At 37.0% G+C, this 22,154-nt stretch overlaps 1 protein-coding gene across 5 annotated transcripts in view; it reads right to left on the bottom strand.

The window, feature by feature from the left end:
• Window positions 1–22,154, bottom strand: part of SCAI (suppressor of cancer cell invasion) — a 137,457-nt gene that overhangs the window by 9,505 nt on the left and 105,798 nt on the right. For all 5 annotated transcript variants that reach the window (XR_003523725.1, XM_027615769.1, XM_027615771.1 and 2 more), the window contains 3 exons: window positions 14,885–14,957; window positions 11,185–11,358; window positions 10,900–11,000 (listed from right to left, as the gene is read on the bottom strand). Coding sequence is in view for 4 of the 5 variants with exons in the window: in XM_027615769.1 (XP_027471570.1) it covers window positions 10,900–11,000; window positions 11,185–11,358; window positions 14,885–14,957 (348 nt within the window). In the remaining variant the exon portion in view is untranslated. The remainder of the gene's footprint in view (window positions 1–10,899; window positions 11,001–11,184; window positions 11,359–14,884; window positions 14,958–22,154) is intronic.

Here is a 22,154-nt window from a genome sequence, read left to right as displayed (position 1 = left end):
ATATGTAGGATTTCAACAAGTATTTGGCTAAATGAATGAATAAATAGATGTTGCAGCAGAAATTAAAATGAGAGGAAAGACATGAGAAGCACTGAAAAAGTCAAATTAATAAGCCTTGGCTGGGGCACCTGGGTGGCTTAGTCAGTTAAGCATCTGCCTTTGGCTCAGGTCATGATCTCCGGGTCCTGGGATTGAGCCCCACATCAGGCTTCCTGCTCAGTGGGGAGTCTGCTTCTCCCTCTCTATCTCTCTCCCTCTACCCCTCTCCACCGCTCGTTCTCTTTCTCTTTTGCTCTCAAATAAATAAATCTTTAAAAAAAATTAATGAGCCTTGGCAATTAATTATAGGACAGGGAGGTGTCAAAGATGACTGTGAGATTTTAGGAAGAAATGACATAAGAGAAGAACTGGGAGCCATTTGAGAGAAAAAGAGAAGTACAAGAGGAAATGATTTGGAGAGAGTATAAAGCTTCAGGTTTTAGATATATTTTATTTGAAGTAATAGGGTAATACAGAACTGCCCCTCAAAAGGAATTTGAAAATTCAGATCTATCTCAGAAGACAGGTTTGAGCAGTATATGTAAAGACGGATATAATATGCATGGAGATAAATATTAAAGCCATGAAAAACGGCTAAGATTTCTAAGAATATTAGCAAACAGAGTGAAAAAAAAAAAGAGTCCCTAAAAAAGGAAATACCAGAAAGAAAAAAAAAAAAACAGAAAAGGAATAGTAAAGGAAAAAGAAAAAAAACTGTAATTGCATAGAAGCAAAAGAAAGAGACCATTTCAAAAATGAGGTATTCTCACTTGAAAATTCTTCTTTATTTGGTAATTTCTTTTTTTTTTTTAAGATTTTATTTAGGGGCGCCTGGGTGGCTCAGATGGTTAAGCCTCTACCTTCAGCTCAGGTCATGATGCCAGGGTCCTGGGATCGAGCCCTGCATCAGACTCCCTACCCACAGAGAGCCTGCTTCTCCCTCTCCCTGCCGCTTCCCCTGCTTGTGCTCTCTCTCTCTGTCAAATAAATAAATAAATTCTTTTAAAAAATAATGAAGATTTTATTTATTTGAGAAAAAGAGAGAAAGCAAGAGCAAGAACAAGTGACGGAGGAGGGACGGGGGAGAGAGAGAAGCAGACTCCCTGCTGAGCAGGGAGTGTGATGCAGGGCTCAATTCCAGGATCCTGGGATCATGACCGGAGCCAAAGGCAGCCGCTTAACCAACTGAGCCACCCAGGTACCCCTTGGTAATTTTTATAGACTATAATTTTGTCACTCATTTAAAATTTCCTGGAGAAATAAGTTACTGCTTTTCTATGCATCTCACATGACAGTTCATATATTCAAATATCACTTCTACTGTTCTTCAGTCCTTAGGCGTTACTCATTACAACTATAAAGACCAAAATTTTGTTTTACCACACTAAATACTAAATACTCCTCATATAGACAAAAAAAGAACTGTTCAACAACCCTAAAAAAAAAAAAACACCAAAAAACAAGAACTAATGGGGGACTATTGTAAGGTGAGTAATTCTCTCAGCTCACACAGGGCTGAGAGATGTTTGAGGTCTGATCAAACACTTCCTAGAGTGGAGAAAATCTGTTGAAACAGGGAACATATGAAAGAGACCCCAGAAAAATTATGCCTCTTAGTATTGGGCCAAAATAAACCTACATCTGTATGATAACACTACTCTAAATCTATCCCTAAAATGCTTAAAAACAAGTCATAAGAAGGTCAAAGGAATTTGCAAGTTGATTTAACCCCTGCTACAATAAACAAAGTCCAGAATTCAACAACTTGAAATTCACAATGTACATACTCTACGAGAAAATTACTAGACATATAAAAAATCAGGAATATGAGAGCCCTAACCAGTAGGAAAAATCATAAACACAAACTTATAAATGATAGAGAATATAGTATTAGGAGACAAGGACTTTAGCTCTTACACATACATTCAAGAGCACAAAGGAAAACATAATGAGGAGGGAAATGGAAAATATTAAAAGAACCAAACAGAACTAGAGATGAGAAAACTGTAATTCCTGAAATGAAAAACTAACTGGATAGGATTAACAGTATTTTAGACACTAAGGAAGAAAACATCAGTGAACTTGAAGACACAGCAATAGAAACTGAAGCAGAAAGAAAGAAAAAGACTTTTTTTGGAAAAATGAAGGGCACATGAAGTGATGTGGAGGTTAACAACAGGTTGTCTAATATATATGTAACTATGTCCCAGAGAGAATGGAGGAAGAAAAATATCTGAACAAAAATGACCAGAAGTATTCCAAAAATATTCCATAGATCCAAGATGATCAATTAACTCTAATTAAAAAAAAAACCCTATCAAGGTATATCATAATCAAATCATAGGAAATAATATGAAGAAAAAAATCTTAAAAATACCCAGAGAAAAATGAAAAGACACATTACACATCACAATAATTGATAGAACAAGTATTCAGAAAATCAGTAAAGATATAAAAACCATGAACATTGTAAGTCAAGGTTATCTAAAAGACATTTATAAAACTCTGTATCTGATGTTATGACATTATTAGCATGTATGTTTATTGAAAGTATCTGTGGAACATTTACCATGATAGATGACATCTGGATGATAAAAGAAGTTTCAGTAAGTTAAAAGGATTTAAGCCATACAAGGTATATTTATCTGACCACAAAGGAATTAGCTTAGAAGTCAGTAAGATAAAGATAACTCAAATATTTATTTTTTATTTTATTTTTTTTAAAGATTTTATTTATTTATTCATGAGAGACAAAGAGAGAGAGAGAGAGAGAGAGAAGCAGAGGGAGAAGCAGGCTCCTAAGGAGCAGGGAGCCCGATGCGGGACTCGATCCCAGGACCCTGGGACCATGACCTGAGCCGAAGGCAGACGCTTAACCATCTGAGCCACCCAAGCGCCCTATTTTTTATTTTTTAAAAAATATTTACTATTTGAGAGAGAGAGAGAGAGCAACGGGAGGGGCAGATGGAGAAGGAGAAGAGCCTCTCAAGCAGACTCTGCCTTGAGCATGGAGCCAAATGGGGGGCTCGATCTCACAACCCTGAGATTATGACCTGAGCTGAAATCAAGTCGGACACTCAACAGACAGAGCCTCCCAGGTGACCCAATAACTCATATATTTAGCTACAAAACAACATATTCTTAACCTATGGTTCAAAAAAAAAATCAGAGTGAAATAAAGACTGTTTCAGAGAAATAAATAATGAAAGAATTACCATCAGATTTTGCACTCTAAGAAATGATAAAAGAAATTCTATAGTAAGAAAAATGATAGCAGATGGAAAATTAAATACAGGAAGAAATAAAGAGCGGCAAATTTTAAAAAGATTTTAGTTATTTATTTGAGATAGAGAGCGAGAGAGTATGAGTGGGGCGAGGAACAGAGGGAGAGGGAGAAGCAGGCTTCCCGCAGAGCAGAGAGCCCAATATGGGGCTCAATCCCAGGACCCTGAGATCATGACCTGAGCCAAAGACAAACACTTAACCAAATGAGGCACCCAGGTGCCCCATCATTTAAAAAGTTTTTAAAAAGATCATTCATTGACTGTTTAATGCTATGCTAACCACAAAGTATCATTTAGTATATACCGATTCATAAAAGTCAAATGTACAGAGTGGGAGGGAGAATATAAAGGTATACTGTTATAAGACAATTATATTAAATGTGAAGTCGTATTAATAAGTAAAACAACATGTAAAGGTAAATACTATTGTTAAAATAAAATTCTAAACCAAACCAAAACAAAACCTCTGTTAATTCAAATGAAGATGAAAGCAGCAGAGAAAGAAAAAAAAAAAAACACAGCCAGGGCAAATAGATAACAAATAATAGTATATTTAAATCAAACTATTTTTTTAAAGATAGTTTTTATTTATTTATTTGACAGAGAGATAGAGAGCACAAGTAGGCAAGAGCGGCAAGCAGAGAGAAAGGGAGAAGCAGGCTCGCTGCTGAGCATGGAGCCCGATGCGGGGCTCAATCCCAGGACCCTGGGATCATGACCTGAGCTGAAGGCAGACGCCTAACCGACTGAGCCACCCAGGTGCCCCTTAAATCAAACTATGTTACAAAATTACATTTAATATTAACATAATTCAAAACTAAAAATATCAAATGAAAGTAGAGACTGGCAAACTAAATAGAAGAAAAAAGTAACTAATGCTACTGAAAAGAAATCCACTTTAGGGGTGCCTGGGTGGCTCAGTCAGTTAAGCATCTGCCTTCAGCTCAGGTCATGATCCCAGGGTCTTGGGGTTGAGCCCAGCATCGGCATCTGGTTCCCTGCTCAGCAGGAAGTCTGCTTCTCCCTCTGCCTCTCTGCCCACCCACCCCCTGTGCTCTCTTTCAAATAAATAAATAAAATCTTAAAAAAAAAAAGAAGAAAAGAAATCCATTTTAAGTATAAGGAGAACCAGAGGTTAAAAGTGAAAGTGTGAAAAAAGACTTGCTATGCAAACACAAACCGGAAGAAAACAGGTATGGTTATATTAATATCAATCAAATAGATTGCAGATCCAGGAATACTGCCATGCATAATAGATATTTCATAAATGAATGGGTAATTTCAACAAGAAGATAGAACAACCCTAAGTATGTGTGAGCTCAGTAACAGCTTCAAAATGCACAAAGAAAAATGAGAACTGAAATGAGAAATTAACCAATTCATAATTATAATTATAGGTTTAGATACTCCTCTGTCAGGGATGGAACAAGCAGACAAAAAATCAGTAAGAATACAGAACACTGTTTAAAATAGTTCAGTAGCAAATTGAACAAATTGACATTTATACATAACTCCTTTTTCTTTTTAAAGATTTTATTTATTTGACAGAGAGAGACACTGTGAAAGAGGGAACACAAGCAGGGGGAGTGGGAGAGGGAGAAGCAGGCCCCCCACAGAGCCTGGGGTTCATGACCTGAGCCAAAGACAGATGCTTAAGGACTAAGCCACCCAGGTGCCCCCCCCTTTTTTTTTAACAGAGAGAGAGAATGGGAGAGAGCAGGAGGTCGGGAAGGGGCAGAGAGAGAATCTTAAATAAATTTCAAATTATTTAATTCATACTAAGGCAGTGCTTGAAAGTGCTTATATTAGAAGAGAAAAAAGTTGTTAGGTCTAAGCTTAAAAATACAGAAATTAAAAGAGAAAATTAAAATCAAAGTACAGCTGACCCTTGAACAATGCAATGTTGGGGGTTTGGAGTGCCAACCCCAGCACAGGTGAAAATCCTCATGTAATTTTATGGGGCGCTGGGGTGGCTCAGGCTCATTCGGTGGAGCATGCGACTCCTGATCTTGGGGCTGTATGTTCGAGCCCCATGTTGAGTGTAAAGATTACTTAAAAATATAATCTTAAAAAAAATCCATATATAACTTTAGACTCCCCAAAATTAACTAAGAGCCTACTGTTGACTGGGAAGCGTTACTGGTAACAGAAAGAGCCAATTAACACATATTTTATATGTATATGTATTATGTACTATATTCTTACAATAAAGTAAATCAGAGAAAAGCAAATGTTATTAAGAAAATCATTAGGAAGACAAAATACATTTACAGTACTGTACTATATAAAAAAATTCACAGATAAGTGGACCTGAGTGTTCAAACCTGTGCTGTTTAAAAGTCAACCGTAATTAAAAAGAAGAGAAACAATAAAGCATATATGGAAATAGCTTATAAAAAGATGAACAACAGTAAAAAAAAAAGTCAATGAAAGCAAAAGTTGTTTATTTGGAAAGATCACTAAAATTAACAGACTTTTAGCTAGACTGAGAAAGAAAAAACAAGACAGGAAATATTACCAATATGAGGATAAAAAATTACTGGAGAGCCTATATGGATTAAAAGAATAATGGAATATTAGGGACAATGTTTTGCAATAAATTAGACAAAAGAATTTGTCAGACACAGATGATCAAAATTGACTAAGAAAAACAGAAAATATGGAAAGCCTTTGAAATTGAACTCATAATTTAAAAACTTCCAAAAAGGAAAACTCTATGTCCAGATGCTTTACTAGTGAATGCTATCTAACCTTCCAAGGAAGAAATAATACCAATCCTAAAGAAACTATAAGAAGTAGAAGAGAATGAAACACATCCCAACTCAATTTATGAAGTCAGCAATATCCTGATAACAAAACCACACGAAAACATTATGAGAATAGAAAATTAAGTCCCATACTCACTCATAACAAAAGATGTAAAGATCCATAAGGAAATACTAGCAAATTGAATCCAGCAATGCAAAAGGATAATACGTGACCACAAAATACAATTAACCCAGATATACAAGGCCGAACTTACTGTTAGAAAAATCAACCAACGCTATTCATCGTGTTAATAGAATTAATATTAGATCATTTAATGAAGAAAAAAAGTATTTGACAATCTTCCATACCTATTACTGATAAAAAAAATCTCAACAGATTAGGAACAGAAGGGAGCTCAGTCAACCTGAAACAGGACATCTATGAAAAACCAACAGGCAACATCTAATTTATGGTAGAAGATTAAATATTTTTCCCCAAAAACCAGGAACAAGGCAAGGATATCCATTCTCACTAGTTCTATTCAACATTTTACCAGAAGACCTAACCTTGAAATAAAGTACAAAAGCAAAAACAAAACAAACAAAACCCCATCATAATAAAAGACATAGAGATTGGAAAGGATGAAGTAAAAGCTACTTTTGTTTGAAAATGACATGATTATGTACATACAAAATCTTAAGGAATGTATAAAAAAAGCTAGCAGAACTAACATTTCAATTTAGCAAGACTGCAAGGAAAAAAGGTCAATTTTATTTTATTTTATTTATTTTTTTTAAGATTTTATTTGTCTATCTGACAGAGAGAGACACAGCGAGAGAGGGAACACAAGCAGGGGGAGTGGGAGAGGGAGAAGCAGGCTTCCTTCTGAGCAGAGAGCCCGATGCAGGGCTCGATCCCAGGACGCTGGGATCCTGACCTGAGCCAAAAGCAGATGCTTAACGACTGAGCCACCCAGGCGCCCCAAGGTCAATTTTAAAAACAGCAGTATTTCTGTGTATTAGCAACTAATAATTGGAATATGAAATAAAAAATACAATTCTATTTATAATGCATCTCTAAACTTGAAATACTCAGGAATAAATTTATTAAGATACATACAACACCTATAAGATGAAAATCACAAAACACTGCTGAGAGAAACTGAAGACCTAAATAAATGGGGAAATACACCATAGTCATCGATTGACTCAATATTATTAAAATACAATTCTCCATAGATTGGTTACATAGAATAAATGCAATCCCAATCAAAATGTGAAGTTGCTGCTAAATTTCACATAGAAAGGACCCAGAATAACCAAAACAGTTCAATTTTAGGGGGACTCACACTACAGGATTTTGAGACTTATTATAAAACTGGAATAATCAATTAAAAAAAAACTGGAATAATTAAGGCAGCAGTGTATTGGAGAAAAATGCCATTGGTCAATGAAACAGAATTTAGAGTCTAGAAATATCTCTATATACATATATGGTTGACAGATTTTCAAAAACGTTACAAAAGTAATTCAAAGAGAAAAGGATAACCATTTCAATGATACTAAAATAATTTCATAACCATATGAAAGAAAAAGCCGTTAACCCTTACGTTACACTGTAAACAAAAATAACTCAAGATACATCATAGACCTAAATGTAAAAAAGCTAAAGCTATAAAACTTCTAGAAGAAAACTTGGAAAAAATCTTTGTAACTTTGGAATAGGTGAAAATTTCTTGGATAAAACACAAACCACAAAAGAAAAAAATTGGTTAGTTGAAACTTCATCAAAAATTTAAAAGCAACTGTTAAGAAAAGCCACTGATCAAGGAAAGAAAAAGGTAAGCCACAGAATGCAATAAAATATAGCTGAGAAGCACATGAAAAGATGTCTAACATCACATTATTCAGTGAAATGCAAATTGAAACTACAATGAGATAACACTATAAATTCACAAAAATGGGGGCGCCTGGTGGCTCAGTCAGTTGGGCATCTGCCTTAGGCTCAGGTTGTGATCCTGGGGTCCTGGGATTGAGCCCCACGTTGGGTTCCCTGCTCAGCAGCGAGTGTGGTTCGCCCTCTGCCCCTGCCCCGCTCATGCTCATTCTCTCTCTTAAATAAATAAATAAAAATCTTTAAAAAAACATTCACAAAAATGGTTGAAATTTAAAAGACTGACAACACCAAATGTTGGCAAGGATATAGGGAAACTTTCATACACTGTTGCTAGAAACATAAAATGGTACAAATACTCTGAGAAATGGCAGTTTATAATAAAACTAAACACATACCTACACTATGACCAAGAAAATTCAAAATATATGTCTGAGCAGACTTGTACAAGAATGTTCACAGCCGGTTTATTTACAGTAGTCAAAAATTTAAAACTGGCCAGGTGTTCATCAAAAGGAGAAGGTCTAAATAAACTGTGGTATATTCAGACAATGGACTACTACTACTCAGTAATAAAGAGGAATGAGCTCCTTTTATATGAAACATGGATGAATCTCAAGAACAACATGCGTGGGGGCGCCTGGGTGGCTCAGTCGTTAAGCATCTGCCTTCGGCTCAGGTCATGGTCCCAGGGTCCTGGGATCGAGCACCGCATCGGGCTCCCTGCTCAGCGGGAAGCCTGCTTCTCCCTCTCCCACTCCCCCTGCTTGTGTTGCCTCTCTCGCTGTGCCTCTATCAAATAAATAAAATCTTAAAAAAAAAAAAAAAAGAACAACATGCTTGGTCAAAGAAGGTTTACACAAAGGAGTACACACTGTATAATTCAAGTTCCTGAATAGGTGAATCTAAGCTATAGTGAAAATAATAAAAAACAGCATTGCCTCTGGGGTAATGGGTACTGGACTGACTGGAAAAGGGTTTAGAGAGAATTTTCTGGAATGATGCTATGTTGTATAACTTGATACACAGGTGTATGTATTTGTCAAAACTCACCTAATGGCACATGTTAGTTTTGTGCACTTCACATTTAAAAAAAAGAAGTGGGGAGATGAACCATGAGAGACTATGGACTCTGAGAAACAAACAGGGTTCTAGAGGGGAGGAGGGTTGGGGGATGGGTTAGCCTGGTGATGGGTATTAAAGAGGACACATATTGAATGGAGCACTGGGTGTTAAACACAAACAATGAATCATGGAACACTACATCAAAAACTAATGATGTAATGTATGGTAATTAACATTACATAATAAAATAAAATTAAAAAAAGGTGTGTGTGTGTGTATAGTTATTTATATGTATGATGAAGGGTTAAGGGGTAAAATCTATTGATGTCCACCATTTATTTCAAAATGCATCACAAAATGAGATAAACTGATGAATGAAAAGAGGAATGGATAAATGTACCAAAACAAATATATCAAAATGTTAGCTGCAGAATCTAGCTAGTGTATATATGGATATTCATTGTACAATTCTTTCATATTTAAAATTACCATAATAAAATGGAAAAAAATCATCCTATTTTTAAACTAAAAGTTACAAGAGACTTAAAAATGTTCAGGCATAGGGGTGCCTGGGTGGCTCAGTTGGTTAAACATCCAACTCTTGGTTTCAGCTCAGATCAGGATCTCCTTTTGATGAACTGTAGCTACTGGACACTTCAAATGTGACTGGTCCAAAGTGAGGTACACTGTGAAATGTAAAATATATGTATTGAGACTGAACCCTGTGTCAGGCTCCACATTCAATGCAAAGTCTGCTGGAGATTCTCTCTCCTTCTGGTTTCTCTCTGCTCTTCCCCCGCTCTCTCTCTCTCAAGTAAATAAATGAATTCTTTAAAAAATGTTCAGGCATATTTGAAAAAGAACCAAATGTTACTCACAGAAATGAAAAATATAATAGCTAAAATTTTTAAAACCTCAATAAACAGTGTTATGTAGTTATATGAATTCACAGAAAAAGCCAAATCACTTAAGAGCAAAATGGACAAAAGATCTGAACATACTCTTCACAAAGAGGAACAAAGAATAAAACATGAAAAGTTACTCAACCTAAAAGCAATCTCAGAAATAAAAATTAAAACCACAATGAACTACTAATTTATACCCATTAGAGTCACATGATATAAAGTAAGACTGCAACAAGTGGTGAGGATTAGAGCAAAAGTAACTCGTACACACTGCTAGTGAGTGTAAATTGATACAACCACTTTGCAAAACATTTGGCATTACCTAGTAAAGTTGAAGATGCTTATATAATCTGACCTCACATCCCAGTATAGAAAATCTTATACACGTGTACCAGGTAACTGATGGAAGATTTCACAGTGGCATTGTTTATAATAATAAAAAAATGGAAACAACCTAAATATCCATTATCAGTAGAATGGACAAGAAATTTTTGATATACAGTCAAACAATCGAATCCTATAGCACACTGAAAACAAATGGATGAAAGTTATAGTTGTCATCAACTTGGCTCAATCTCAGGACTATAATAGTAGGTGAAAAAAAAGCAAGCTGTAGAAGAATACATACAATTTGGATCCATCAACATGTTGTGTAGGAATATAAATATATATGGCAAAGCTATAAAGAAAAACGAATGATAATTATAAAATTCAGGATCTTAATTTCATTTGAGAGAGAGAAAGGATCCAGGAAGGGCCTAAAAGGTAATGAAAATGTTCTACTTCTTAAACTGGCATTCAGATGTGCCTTATATGGGTCATCTTTATATGTTACATAATAATTTGTAAATATTATTTTGAATCTATTAAAATTTTATTTAATATAGTGTATTTATAAAATATAATACATGATTCCTAAATACCTAAAATGGTAAAATTGGTCTTTAATAATATTCTTTGCCTACCCGAAAAATCTTGTGCATCCTCATGGTGGCTGAACAAAAGATAAATCTTGTGAGAAGCAAGCGAAGAAACTCATCTCCAAAAAACTGGAGAAATGCTTGATCTGCAAAGAGGAGAAAGATGACAGTAAAAAGATGCTTAAAAGAAAAACTCATTTCAAAGGGGAAGAGAGTTCGAAAATCTTCTCAACTTTCCTGCCTTCAACAAATACCTTTAAAAATTCAAATAATTTCAACAATATAAAACCATTATAGTATGTTAAGTGTTCAGTTAGATTAGTAGGGTACCTATTGAACGTGAATGGGTCAGTAGCTGGGCAATATCACGGTTGATTTTTCGAAGATATTCTTGACATTTTTCCCATAGGCCTCTGCGCATGCTTGACAATCCAGAGACAAATAGGAAGGCCATTAGAGGATTGTTCAAAAAGAGAGTGAAGAGGCTACCTCGTTGAGATTGATCTGTAATAACAAACATGTTATATATATATATATATAGACAACAGTTTTGCAAAAGATAAGAGATCCATTTGAGGAATATTTTAATATAATGATATTACACAAAATTAAAGCTGTATCATTAAATCATAATTCAATAAAGTAGATTCTGCATGGAACTACAAAAACATCCCAGGTAGCTGCTTTCTGAACAAACTTAAGACAGAGCGTAGGAAACTTAAGAGAAATGGAAAAGGAACATATTCCTTTGTCTTTTTCACTCCAACTAACAAATTTTATCCAAATACGGCAAGTACATGGGTGGTTCATGATAGAATTCTCCGATGAGTACTAGAATTGGCCATCTTTTTCATTCCCTTTTCTTAGTTGCTCTTTCTTGCCTATCCCTTAAATATCAATATTTTCTCTCTTTGACCCTACACATTGCTGATCTCACCTACTCCCACGATTTCAGTTACCACGTATATGCCTACTGATTCCCAGTTCTCTTATCTGCAGCCTAGATCGAGCTCACCCGGTCTAGAACTGCACTGTCCTACTGTAGCTGCTGGACACTTCAAATGTGACTGGTCCAAAGAGAGGTGCACTGTGAAATGTAAAATATACGTAGGATTTCAGAGCCTCACTACAAAAAGATATACTAATTTCACCTGTTAAACTTTTTTTAATGTGGCTACTAGAAAATTTAAAATTACACATGACTTACATTATCCTTCTGTTGAACAGAGCTGCTCTAGACTACAATATTCAACCTAAGTTTCAAAGGTAACCTCAAACCCAACTTGTCAGAAATTGAAAGCAAATTCTTCCCTTTTGTTCTCTACAAGTCTGCTTCTTATCCAGTACCATCATTTCTACCAGCATCTTAGCCAGAAACCTGAAAGTTCACCTCTGCCTCCTTCCTCTCCCTCGTTCCCTCATATCCAATCCGTCACCAAATCTTGTTGGCTCTCTGGGCTTAGTATCTTTTGAAGCCACCACCATCTTCCTATTTCCATCAGTGCTCCTCTCCAACCCATTCTCCACAAGGTTAATGAATGCTCTTCCGTCTACTCTTCTGTTCACCATCTTTTGATGGCACCCCGCTGTCCTCCATTTTAATGTCTTCACAAATCCTAAAAGGTTTTTCATGATTCAGTCACACAATCCCACACCCTATCCTTCCACTAGCAGGAAGTACTTTAATTTCTCTAAATGTTCCATAAACTGGGGCACCTGGCTGGCTCAGTGGGTAGAGCACACGACTCTTGATCTTGGGGTTGTGAGTTCAAGCCCCATGTTGGGTGTTAACAATTACTTAAAAATAAAATCTTAAAAAAAAAAGTTCCATAAACTCTCTCATCACAGAGCTCTTATGTCTGGGCTCACATGCTATTGCTCTGCTGGAACACTCTTGTTAACCATGTCCCAGCTCCATATAATTCTATATAACCTTCAACTCCACTTTGACATCTTTTTATCCATTTTCTTCACCTGGAAGGGCTGCTGAGGAGTTCCTCTTACATGTTCCATATGCTTCCTTCTATGAAACACTAATAGCACCTATAAGAAATGCCTCTTAGGTTGTCTGTATCTTTGGCTAGACATGTGGCTCTGTGAGGAACATACTGTGTTTGTCTGGTCAGAGTGTTAATTCCAGCGCCCAGCACAGAACCTGATAAATAAATGCTGAATAAATGTTTGTTGTATAGATGATGTAACTCACGGTTCAAGGGAGAACTGGAGACTTTAGTTACTGGAGGTGCAGGAACCTAATTAGACATCCCAAATATTTAAGTATCTGCTAGCTTTGTGCTCAGATGGGCCATATTTAAGGGATTAGACGTCTAAGCTTTCTAGCACAAAGATATGATACTGGACTAAAAAATGTTAAGGACGTATACTACAACCAAGTGTGATAATAAGCATTAATAATAATGACAATTAAAAAATGACAGCACATATTGAATACTTACTATATACCCAAAATTATTTAACGAGGAAGTACTATTACTAACTCCATTTGATAGGAAAGAAACTGAGGCACAGAATGGCTACGTAACTTCCCAAGGTCACATAGCTAGTCAGTGGCTGAGTCGGAATTCAAATTCAATCAGCTTACCTCCAGAGTCTCTGTTTTTACCCTCTATGCAATAAAGCCTTTCGGAACAAATAATCTTGGTATTAACCCAGTAGCTCATGCAATTTTAAATAAAGCTGCATCTTAATAGGACAAATTGACAGCAGAAAGCACTCTTAAGTAATTGGAAGGGGTTACATTTCTCCAGAAATGACAGGAAACAGGTTAATAAAGTCCTCAAAGCAGGAGAATTTTACCGTTGTTTGAAGGTAAGTTCTATCCCTTAGTAATTTGACTTTTGGATACAAGAACTTAATATTCCTACATGGTTTTTTTCCCTGTTAAATAGCAAAACTTACCTTAAAACAACGGTGAAAAGTCTCCAGCTTCTCTCAGGCTTTCAAATGCTGACCATCACTTCCTGTGTCAAACTATGTCAGTAGACAGGGCTTCTGGCTGGGAAGTAGCAGTAAAATGCTATCTCCCACAGAGAGACATCAGCACTATTCACAGCCAGGGAGATGGTGAAACAGTGACAAGGACTGCTAAAACACGGTTAAGGTTTGTTTAGTTTTTACCTAGCTTAATGACTGGGAGTTGGAATTAGATTTTATTTTACATGTTGCTTATCAAGGACAAATTATTAAAGACAGTCTTTCATTTCTCAGCCATCTGAGAAACAGCCATAACCCGGACACACTGTCTCCCTAGCACACTGAAAATAGGTGCTTTTATTTTAAAAATACAACAAGGTAAAAATGTGAATAAAAGAAACCCTTTAAGTTGTGCCAGTAAGGTTATCCTAACTCTCAGGCATAGGCTGAGAAGTTTTTCTAGACCAGAAATCGTATAGTTTTTAAAAAGATGCCTAAAATAGGGGCACCTGGGTGGCTCAGTCAGTTAAGTGGCTGCCTTCAGCTCAGGTCATGATCCCAGGGTCCTGGGATCGAGCCCCGCATTGGGCTCCCAGCTCGGCAGGAAGCCTGCTTCTCCCTCTGCCTGCCACTTCCCCTGCTTGTGCTCTCTCTCTCTCTCTCTGTCAAATAAATAAATAAAATATTTAAAAAAATGCCTAAAATATGTAGCCAGAGATACAGGAAATCATGTTGTATGAAGGGCGATACGCACACCAAAACCAAAACCAAAACCAAACAAAACAAAAACACCTGCAAAACAAATTTTAAAATTCACAAATCATGAGTTCCCCCTTTGGTAAGGGACCAAAAACACCCTTTTCTCAGGGATGATTTATCATTTCTTTTAGAATTATCTCAAGACCTAATGGCAGCGCATTAAAGAAGTCTAGTTGTTGGCAAGACTTCTGGGTTTATTTCAGACTGACACCTGCCACGTTAAGCACTATAAATCAACACGTGATCATTATAGGTGGGGAGACAAAGATTAGTATTATTCAAAATGCAGACAGTGTTTATTTGCAACCTATGGATATAACAGGTAATGACAACATACCTTGTAAAGCTTTTGGATATGCTGTAGGAGAAAGCAAGCAGACTAGTGGCTGTCCAAATAAGTTTGTGAAATTCTGTAACATATAAGAATTTAAAACTTTCATTAAAAATTTGACCACAGATAGTTACTCAGTAATTTTCCAAAGCACGTCATTACTGTACATAGGGCCCTTTTACTCATAAGCAGATGCAAACATCAATAACAGCTGAACAGACTGCCATCATGTATAACTACCATGCATAATAGACTTTCTTACAATAGTGAAGTTTACTAAAAGTAAACTATTTTTAAAATAAAGGCATATACATAGTTGCGGTGTTACAGGGAAAGATCGTCTGGCTATCTGCCAAAATAGGCAATGTACACCAATTATTTACAAGGGTGGATTTTCCAAGCTCTAGAATCTGGCTCTCCGCCTTACAGGCTCTAAAACCTGACTTACTGGGGAGTAATCAGAGAAGACTGCAACCATTTCTCATTGTGAATGAAATTAACTGCTTACACAGAATGATGTATAAAACCAGAATGTCAATATGTTAATTTACAGTGAGAATTAAAGCTGATACTCAAACTAGAACACTCTCTGCCTGAGTAAGGATATCCTTTCTCTAAAGGATGGAAAGACACAATATGTTCTTAGAGAGAAACTCATTCTAAAGATACCATTACACTAATTTATTAAAATTTGAACCAACCTCAATAAAAATGGCCACAGATATTTTTTCCTGCAACTGAAAAAAATAATTCTAAAGTTCATATGGAAAAAGTAGATTAGCCAGGAAAACTCTGAAAAAGAAGAACAAAGAGAGGGAACTAGATTCATGAGATACTGAAACATACTTTAAAGCCTCAGTAACTAAAAATATGTGGCACTGGCATAAGAGTAGACAGAAGACCAAGAGAAGAGAACAAAGAATCCAAAATCAGACCCCAAAACAGACAGGACTTCAGTATATATGATAAAGATGATATTTCAAATTAGGAAGTAGGAAAATTTGGAGTGTCTGGCTGGCTTGGTTGGAAGAGCATGTGACTCTTGATCTCAGAGTCGTGAGTTTAAGTCACACGTTGGGTGTGGAGATTACTTAAAATAAATTAATAAAATAAAATTTTTAAGAAAGTAGGAAAATTTAATGGCTAGATGGCTATCCAGTAGGGAAAAAACTGGATAGCCATCTAGAAAAAAGTTGGCTCCATACTTTGCACCACACACTTGGATAATTCCAAATATATCAAAGATTTAAATGTAAAAAAAAAAAGCAATAAAAGTGCTGAAAGAAAATATAAGAAAATAAGTGTTATTATTTTATAACCGAGAAGATCTTTCTATTATGATTAAGATTAATAAACCCTGGGGTGCTGGCTGGTTCAGTTGGAAGAGCAAGCAACACTTGATCTTGAGTCATAAATTCAAGCCCAATGTTGGGTGTAGAGAGTACTTAAAAAACAAAGAAACTTAAAAAAAAGATTAATAAGCCCAGTTACAAAATCAAAGGCTTGTGCATAGTAAAATACAGCATAAGCTAAATCAAAAGTGAAATGATGAACTGGGGAAAATATTTGCAAGGGACATTACAAAGGTTAATCTCCTTAATATAGAAAGAGCTTCTCCAAATCCATAAGAAAAAGACCACTGATCCAATAGAAGAATGAGTGGAAGACAACAGGGAATTCACAGAAAAGGGAATACAACTAACTCAAATACATGAAAAAGATGCTTAACGTTACTGATAAGAGAAATAAAATCAAAGCTACGCTACAATATCATTTTTAACCTACCAGGTTAGCAAAATTTCCAAAAGTTTGAGAATATACACTGTTGGCAAGAATATGGGGAAACAAATACTCATATGAAGATGATAGGAGTATAAACTGGAACAAATTCTTTAGAAGACAATTTGGCAGCATCTATATTCCATTAACACAGGAATTCTACAACTAAAAATTTATACTAACAATATATTCTCGGGCGCCTGGGTGGCTCAGTTGGTTGGGCGACTGCCTTCGGCTCAGGTCATGATCCTGGAGTCCCAGGATCGAGTCCCGCATCGGGCTCCCTGCTTAGCGAGGAGCCTGCTTCTCCCTCTGACCCTCTTCCCTCTCGTGCTCTCTATCTCTCATTCTCTCTCTCTCTCAGATGAATAAATAAAATCTTTAAAAAAAAAAACAACAATATATTCTCAAACTTGTGATAACATTAAGCCGTAAATTATTCCTTGCAGCACTGGTTGTAACAGTAAAGACTAGAAACAACCAAATGACCAGCAACAAGGGATTGGTAAAATGGTAAAATAAATTCTGGCACAATCATACAGTGGAATACTATGCAGTTATTAAAAAAAGAAAAGAACAAAGAAGTTCTTTATGAAGGGATATGGAAAGATCTCCAACATTTTTTTTTTTTTGAGAGAGAGAGAGAGTAGGGTGGGAGGGGGGCACAGAGGAGAAAGGGGGAAGGAGAGAATCTTAAGCAGGCTCCACGCCCAGCATGGAGCCCGACATGGGGCTCAATTTCATGACCGTAAGATCATGACCCGAGGCAAAATCAAGAGTTGGACACTTAGCTGACTGAGCCACCCAGGCGCCCCCCCGCAACATTTCTCATTAAGTGAAAACGAAGTAAGCTGTAGAACAGTTGTATATAGCATGTTAACTGCCATTTATATAGCTAAGACTATGTATTTGTTTTGGCTTATATATACGTTAAAAAAATTCTAGAAGGATAAACAAGAAACAGACAACAGTGATTACCCATAGAGAGAAAGAGAGTGAGTGAATTGAGACTGGGAGGTATAAAGAGATATCAATATAAGCCTTTTTAAAATTTTTGATTTTGTGACTTTGTGAATATAGTATCAATATAAAAAATTAAACAAGTAAATTAGCAATTTCTTGCAATCAAAACAAAGGGTGTAAGTTGAATGATATTAAGGAGCATTCTTCAGATAAGGCAGCTTGAGTCATTTATCTACACTGCAGAGATGGCCTTCTGGATCTTTGGCCCTGATGATCTTGTTCTTGGATAGTGTTAAAATGCAGATGGCTATTATTTATGTCCCAAGGTCTCCTTTTTCTTTGCTTCCCTTGTTGACCAACCTTTCTCTTCTTTTTTTTCCCCCCCAATACCCTGTGGAGAGAGTTGCCTAACAAGCCTGACTGCAAGCCTGACTGCCTGCTTACAAGGCTGGCCGTAGGCTGGCTTCTGGGGACTTAGATTTGGGGAGGGTTCCCACCATTAGCAGAACTGGTAAGAGCAATTCACTTTACCTGGACTGTATAAACAAGATGGTTTATGCTGAGCACCTGCTTTTCTTCTGGGACAATGGCATGTTAGTATGTGCCAGGCAGAGGGTGCCTACACAATGAGTCCCCAATGAAAACCATGGGCACTGAGTCCCTAGTGAGCCTCGCTGCTAGACATTTCACCCATGTTGTCTCACTTGTAAGAAGAACTGAGTGCATCCTGTGTGACATCACTGGCCTCATGGAAGTTTGTGCTTGCTTTTCTCTGGACTTGATAGCATGTGCCTTTTTCCTTTGAGATTTTGCGCTGTATCCTTTTACTGTGATAAATCTTAGTAGTGAGTGTGATTATATGCTGAGAATTATCACTCCTTGTGAATCGCTGAGCCTGGGGGTGACCTTGGGGACCTCTGATTTCCTCCTATCAGATTATATTTAAATATTAGGGCTGGGAAACAGTTTCTTTAAGGATACCTTGCATGTCTCTGTTCAAACCCATTCAGTAATTAATTTTATAGTTTAATTCCCATAGGATTATCTTATTTATTTTTTATATGATTTAATGCTATTATATTTAAAAAATTATGGCTAATGCATATAAATGGAATATACACTGAAGAAAATTTTTTAAAGATTTTATTTATTTTAGAGAGAGAGAGAGAGAGAGAGCGTTGAGTGGGCAGAGGGGCAGAAGGAGAGGGAAAGAGAGAGAATCCTCAAGCAGATTCCCCACTGAGCAAGGAGCCTGACACGGGGCTCGATTCCACGACCCTGAGATCATGACCTGAACTGAAACCAAGAGTTGGCCACTTAACCAAATGAGCCACCCAGGCGCCCCAATACATTGCAGAAATTTTAACTTGCTATAGCTCATATAAACACTGCTATTCATTTTTATATATTCATCCCATATCTAACTACTGTGCTGAATTTGTATGCATATTAAGTTTTTCTGTGATTCCTTAGGATTTTCTAAATATAAAATTATATCATTTATAATTAAGAATTTCTATTTCTTTTCAATATTTTTAATTATTTTTAAAAGATTTTTTATTTATTTTTTGACGGAGAGAGACACAGTGAGAGAGGGAACACAAGCAGGGGGAGTGGGAGAGGGAGAAGCAGGCTTCCCGCCGAGCAGGGAGCCCGATGCGGGGCTCAATCCCAGGACCCTGGGATCATGACCTGAGCCGAAGGTAGACGCTTAACGACTGAGCCACCCAGGTGCCCCTCAATATTTTTAATTTTTTAAAAAAGATTTTATTTATTTATTTGACAGTGGGAGACAGCACAAGGACGGAGAGTGGCAGGCAGAGAGGGAGAAGCAGGCTCCCTGCTGGGCAAGGAGCCCTGATGTGGGACTCAATCCCAGGACCCCAGGACCTGAGCTGAAGGCAGATGCTTAATGAATGAGCCACCCAGGCGTCCCTCAGTATTTTTTAAAAAGATTTTATTTATTTATTTGACAGAGAGAGAGTGAGAGAGCAGGGGGAGCAGCAGGCAGAGGAGAAGCAGGCTCCCCACTGAGCAAGGAGCCCAATGCAGGGCTCAATCCCAGGACCTTGGGATCATGACCTGAGACAAAGGGAGACACTTAACTGACTGAACCACCCAGCTGTCCCTCTTTCTTTTCAATATTTACACCTCTTATTAGTCTGGACAAACTTTTTTATTGTTTTATTTTGGGAATATTAAACAATTCTGGTCAGGACTAAAATAAGATCAATCACAAGGATGATAGCAGGCACTCTCTTTTTCTTGCTTATTTTAACTAAGAATACTTTCAATGTTTCTCATTCAAAGTTCAAAATTGGCTACTTAATATAGTAGCTTTTCTCATAAGCTGAGCTTTTTTTTTCAAAATTAAGAATGAGTACTGGGGGGATGCCTGGGTGGTGCAGTTGGTTAAGTGTCCGACTCTTTGGCGCAGGTTGTGATCTCAGGGTCATGGGAGTGAGCCCCAAGTGGGGCTCCATGCTGAGCATGTAGTCGGCTCGGGTTTCTCTCTTCCGCTCCCTCTACCCCTCCCCCCGCCACACTCTCTCTCTAAAATAAATAAATCTTAAAAAAAAAAAAAAGAATGTGTACTCAGGGTGCAGGGTGCCTGTGTGGCTTAGTCGATTAAGTGTCCAACTCTTGATTTTGGCTCAGGTCATGATCTCAGGATCTTGGGACTGAGCCCTGAGTAGGACTCCACACCCAGTGGGAAGTCTGCTTGAGGATTCTCTCCTAATGCCCTTTACCCCACTCGTGCACTCTCTCTCTCAAATGAGTAATTCTTAAAAAAAAAAAAAAAAGAATGAGTGCTAAATTTATTTATAAAATAAATTATTATTTTAAAAGAATGGGTACAAAATGACCTCTAAGTTAAGCATGTGATTTTTCTTATTTATCCTATTGGCATAGTATATAATATTGATTGATTTTCAAAAAATTCATGTACAATTCAGATAAACTCTTTTGTTAGATTACTCTATTAATCTATTTACAAGTCTATTTACTAGTATTTTATTTTTTTCTAATCTATAATGATAAACTAATCTGGGGTAGGGTTTTCTTTTGTGTGTGTTATTTGTGTCTTGAAATAGTCAATATCATAATAATTTCTATCATTTACTGAGTGCTAATACTATTTTTCAGGGATTATCCTAGGCTTCATAGATCATAACTTGTAATCTTAACAATACTGTAAGATCAGTATTGCCAACCTACTTTACAGAGAAAGAAAAAAAGGCACAGAAAAGACGAAGGACACGCTCACGGTCATACAAGTGTCTTGTGACCTAATTGCTATTGAATGGATAGTTCTGGTCTTCATTGCTCTGGAATTGTATATTTGATTCTAAAAGTTTAAAAGTATTTACTGGTGAACTACAAAGGGCTAGCCTTTCTTGTGAGGGAAAAGGAGATAACTTCAATCATTTCCCTCTATTTCATACCCTGATTGGGTTCTTCTTCTTATAGCCCTTAGATTTTTTTCTCCCAGAAAATTATCTATTTAACAGATACTTTAAAACATCTTTACAACTTTAAAACAGTACATAGTATCATTTTTAAAGCTCTCTTTTCTTCAACAAATACTCCTTGAACCTACTGACTAGAGACTGTTCTAGGTGGTAGGAATACAGCAGTAAACGAAACAGATTTAAAAAAGAAAAAAACCTGTTTTCCTGGAGCTGGCGTTTAGATGGGGGTGGAGATGGCAGGTAGAGACCCACAGTAAACAAAGCAGTTATGTAATACAGAAGGTGACTAGTGCTACACATGGAAAAAGACAGCACAGACTTTACAATCAGATTGTTTAAATCCCAACTCAGCCACCTACTAGCTGTGTGTGTGACCTTGGACAAATTACTTAACCTTTCTGTGGCTTGATTTTTTCTTTTTCTTCCTTTTTCTTTTAAGATTTTTAATTTATTTGAGAGCGAGTGAGAGAGAACATGAGGGGCAGAGAGAGAAAGGGAGAGAGAGAAGCAGGCTCCCCAATGAGCAGGGAGCCCAATGTGGGGCTCAATCCTAGGACCCTGGGATCAGACCTGAGCCAAAGGCAGACGCTTAAGTGACTGAGCCACTCAGTGCCCCTGCCTTGATTTTCTTATCAGTAAAATGGGAATAATAAAAGTAACACACTGGGTTTCTAAGGATTACACGTTAGTATTTGTAAAGTGCCTAGAATAGTGTATGATACTACATAGATCATTAAAAAAAAAAAAACCACAGAGGTGGATAAAGAATGCGGGGGGGCATATGATTTTAAATAGGGCAATCAGGGAAGACCCTACTGAGAAGCTTCAACCTATCAGACACCTGAACAACAAAGTGGGTATCTTTGGAAAAGGATTCAAGGCAGAGGGAAGAGACACAAAGATCCTAAGCAGCTGAATGCCATGTATGTTAGAGGCATAGCAAGGTCAGTGTGCTTGAAGAGAACTGATAGGGAGACTGGCAAGAGATAGGCTCAGCGATGCCTCTGAAGGGAGAAGGTGTGTGAGGGCAGATAACATGAAGCCTTCACCCTGGGTGAGAT

Source organism: Zalophus californianus, chromosome 13, assembly GCF_009762305.2.
Source record: "Zalophus californianus isolate mZalCal1 chromosome 13, mZalCal1.pri.v2, whole genome shotgun sequence".
NCBI classification, from domain to species: domain Eukaryota; kingdom Metazoa; phylum Chordata; class Mammalia; order Carnivora; family Otariidae; genus Zalophus; species Zalophus californianus.
Note: the sequence above shows the minus strand (reverse complement) of the source record. Positions and strands in the feature narration are given on the sequence as shown.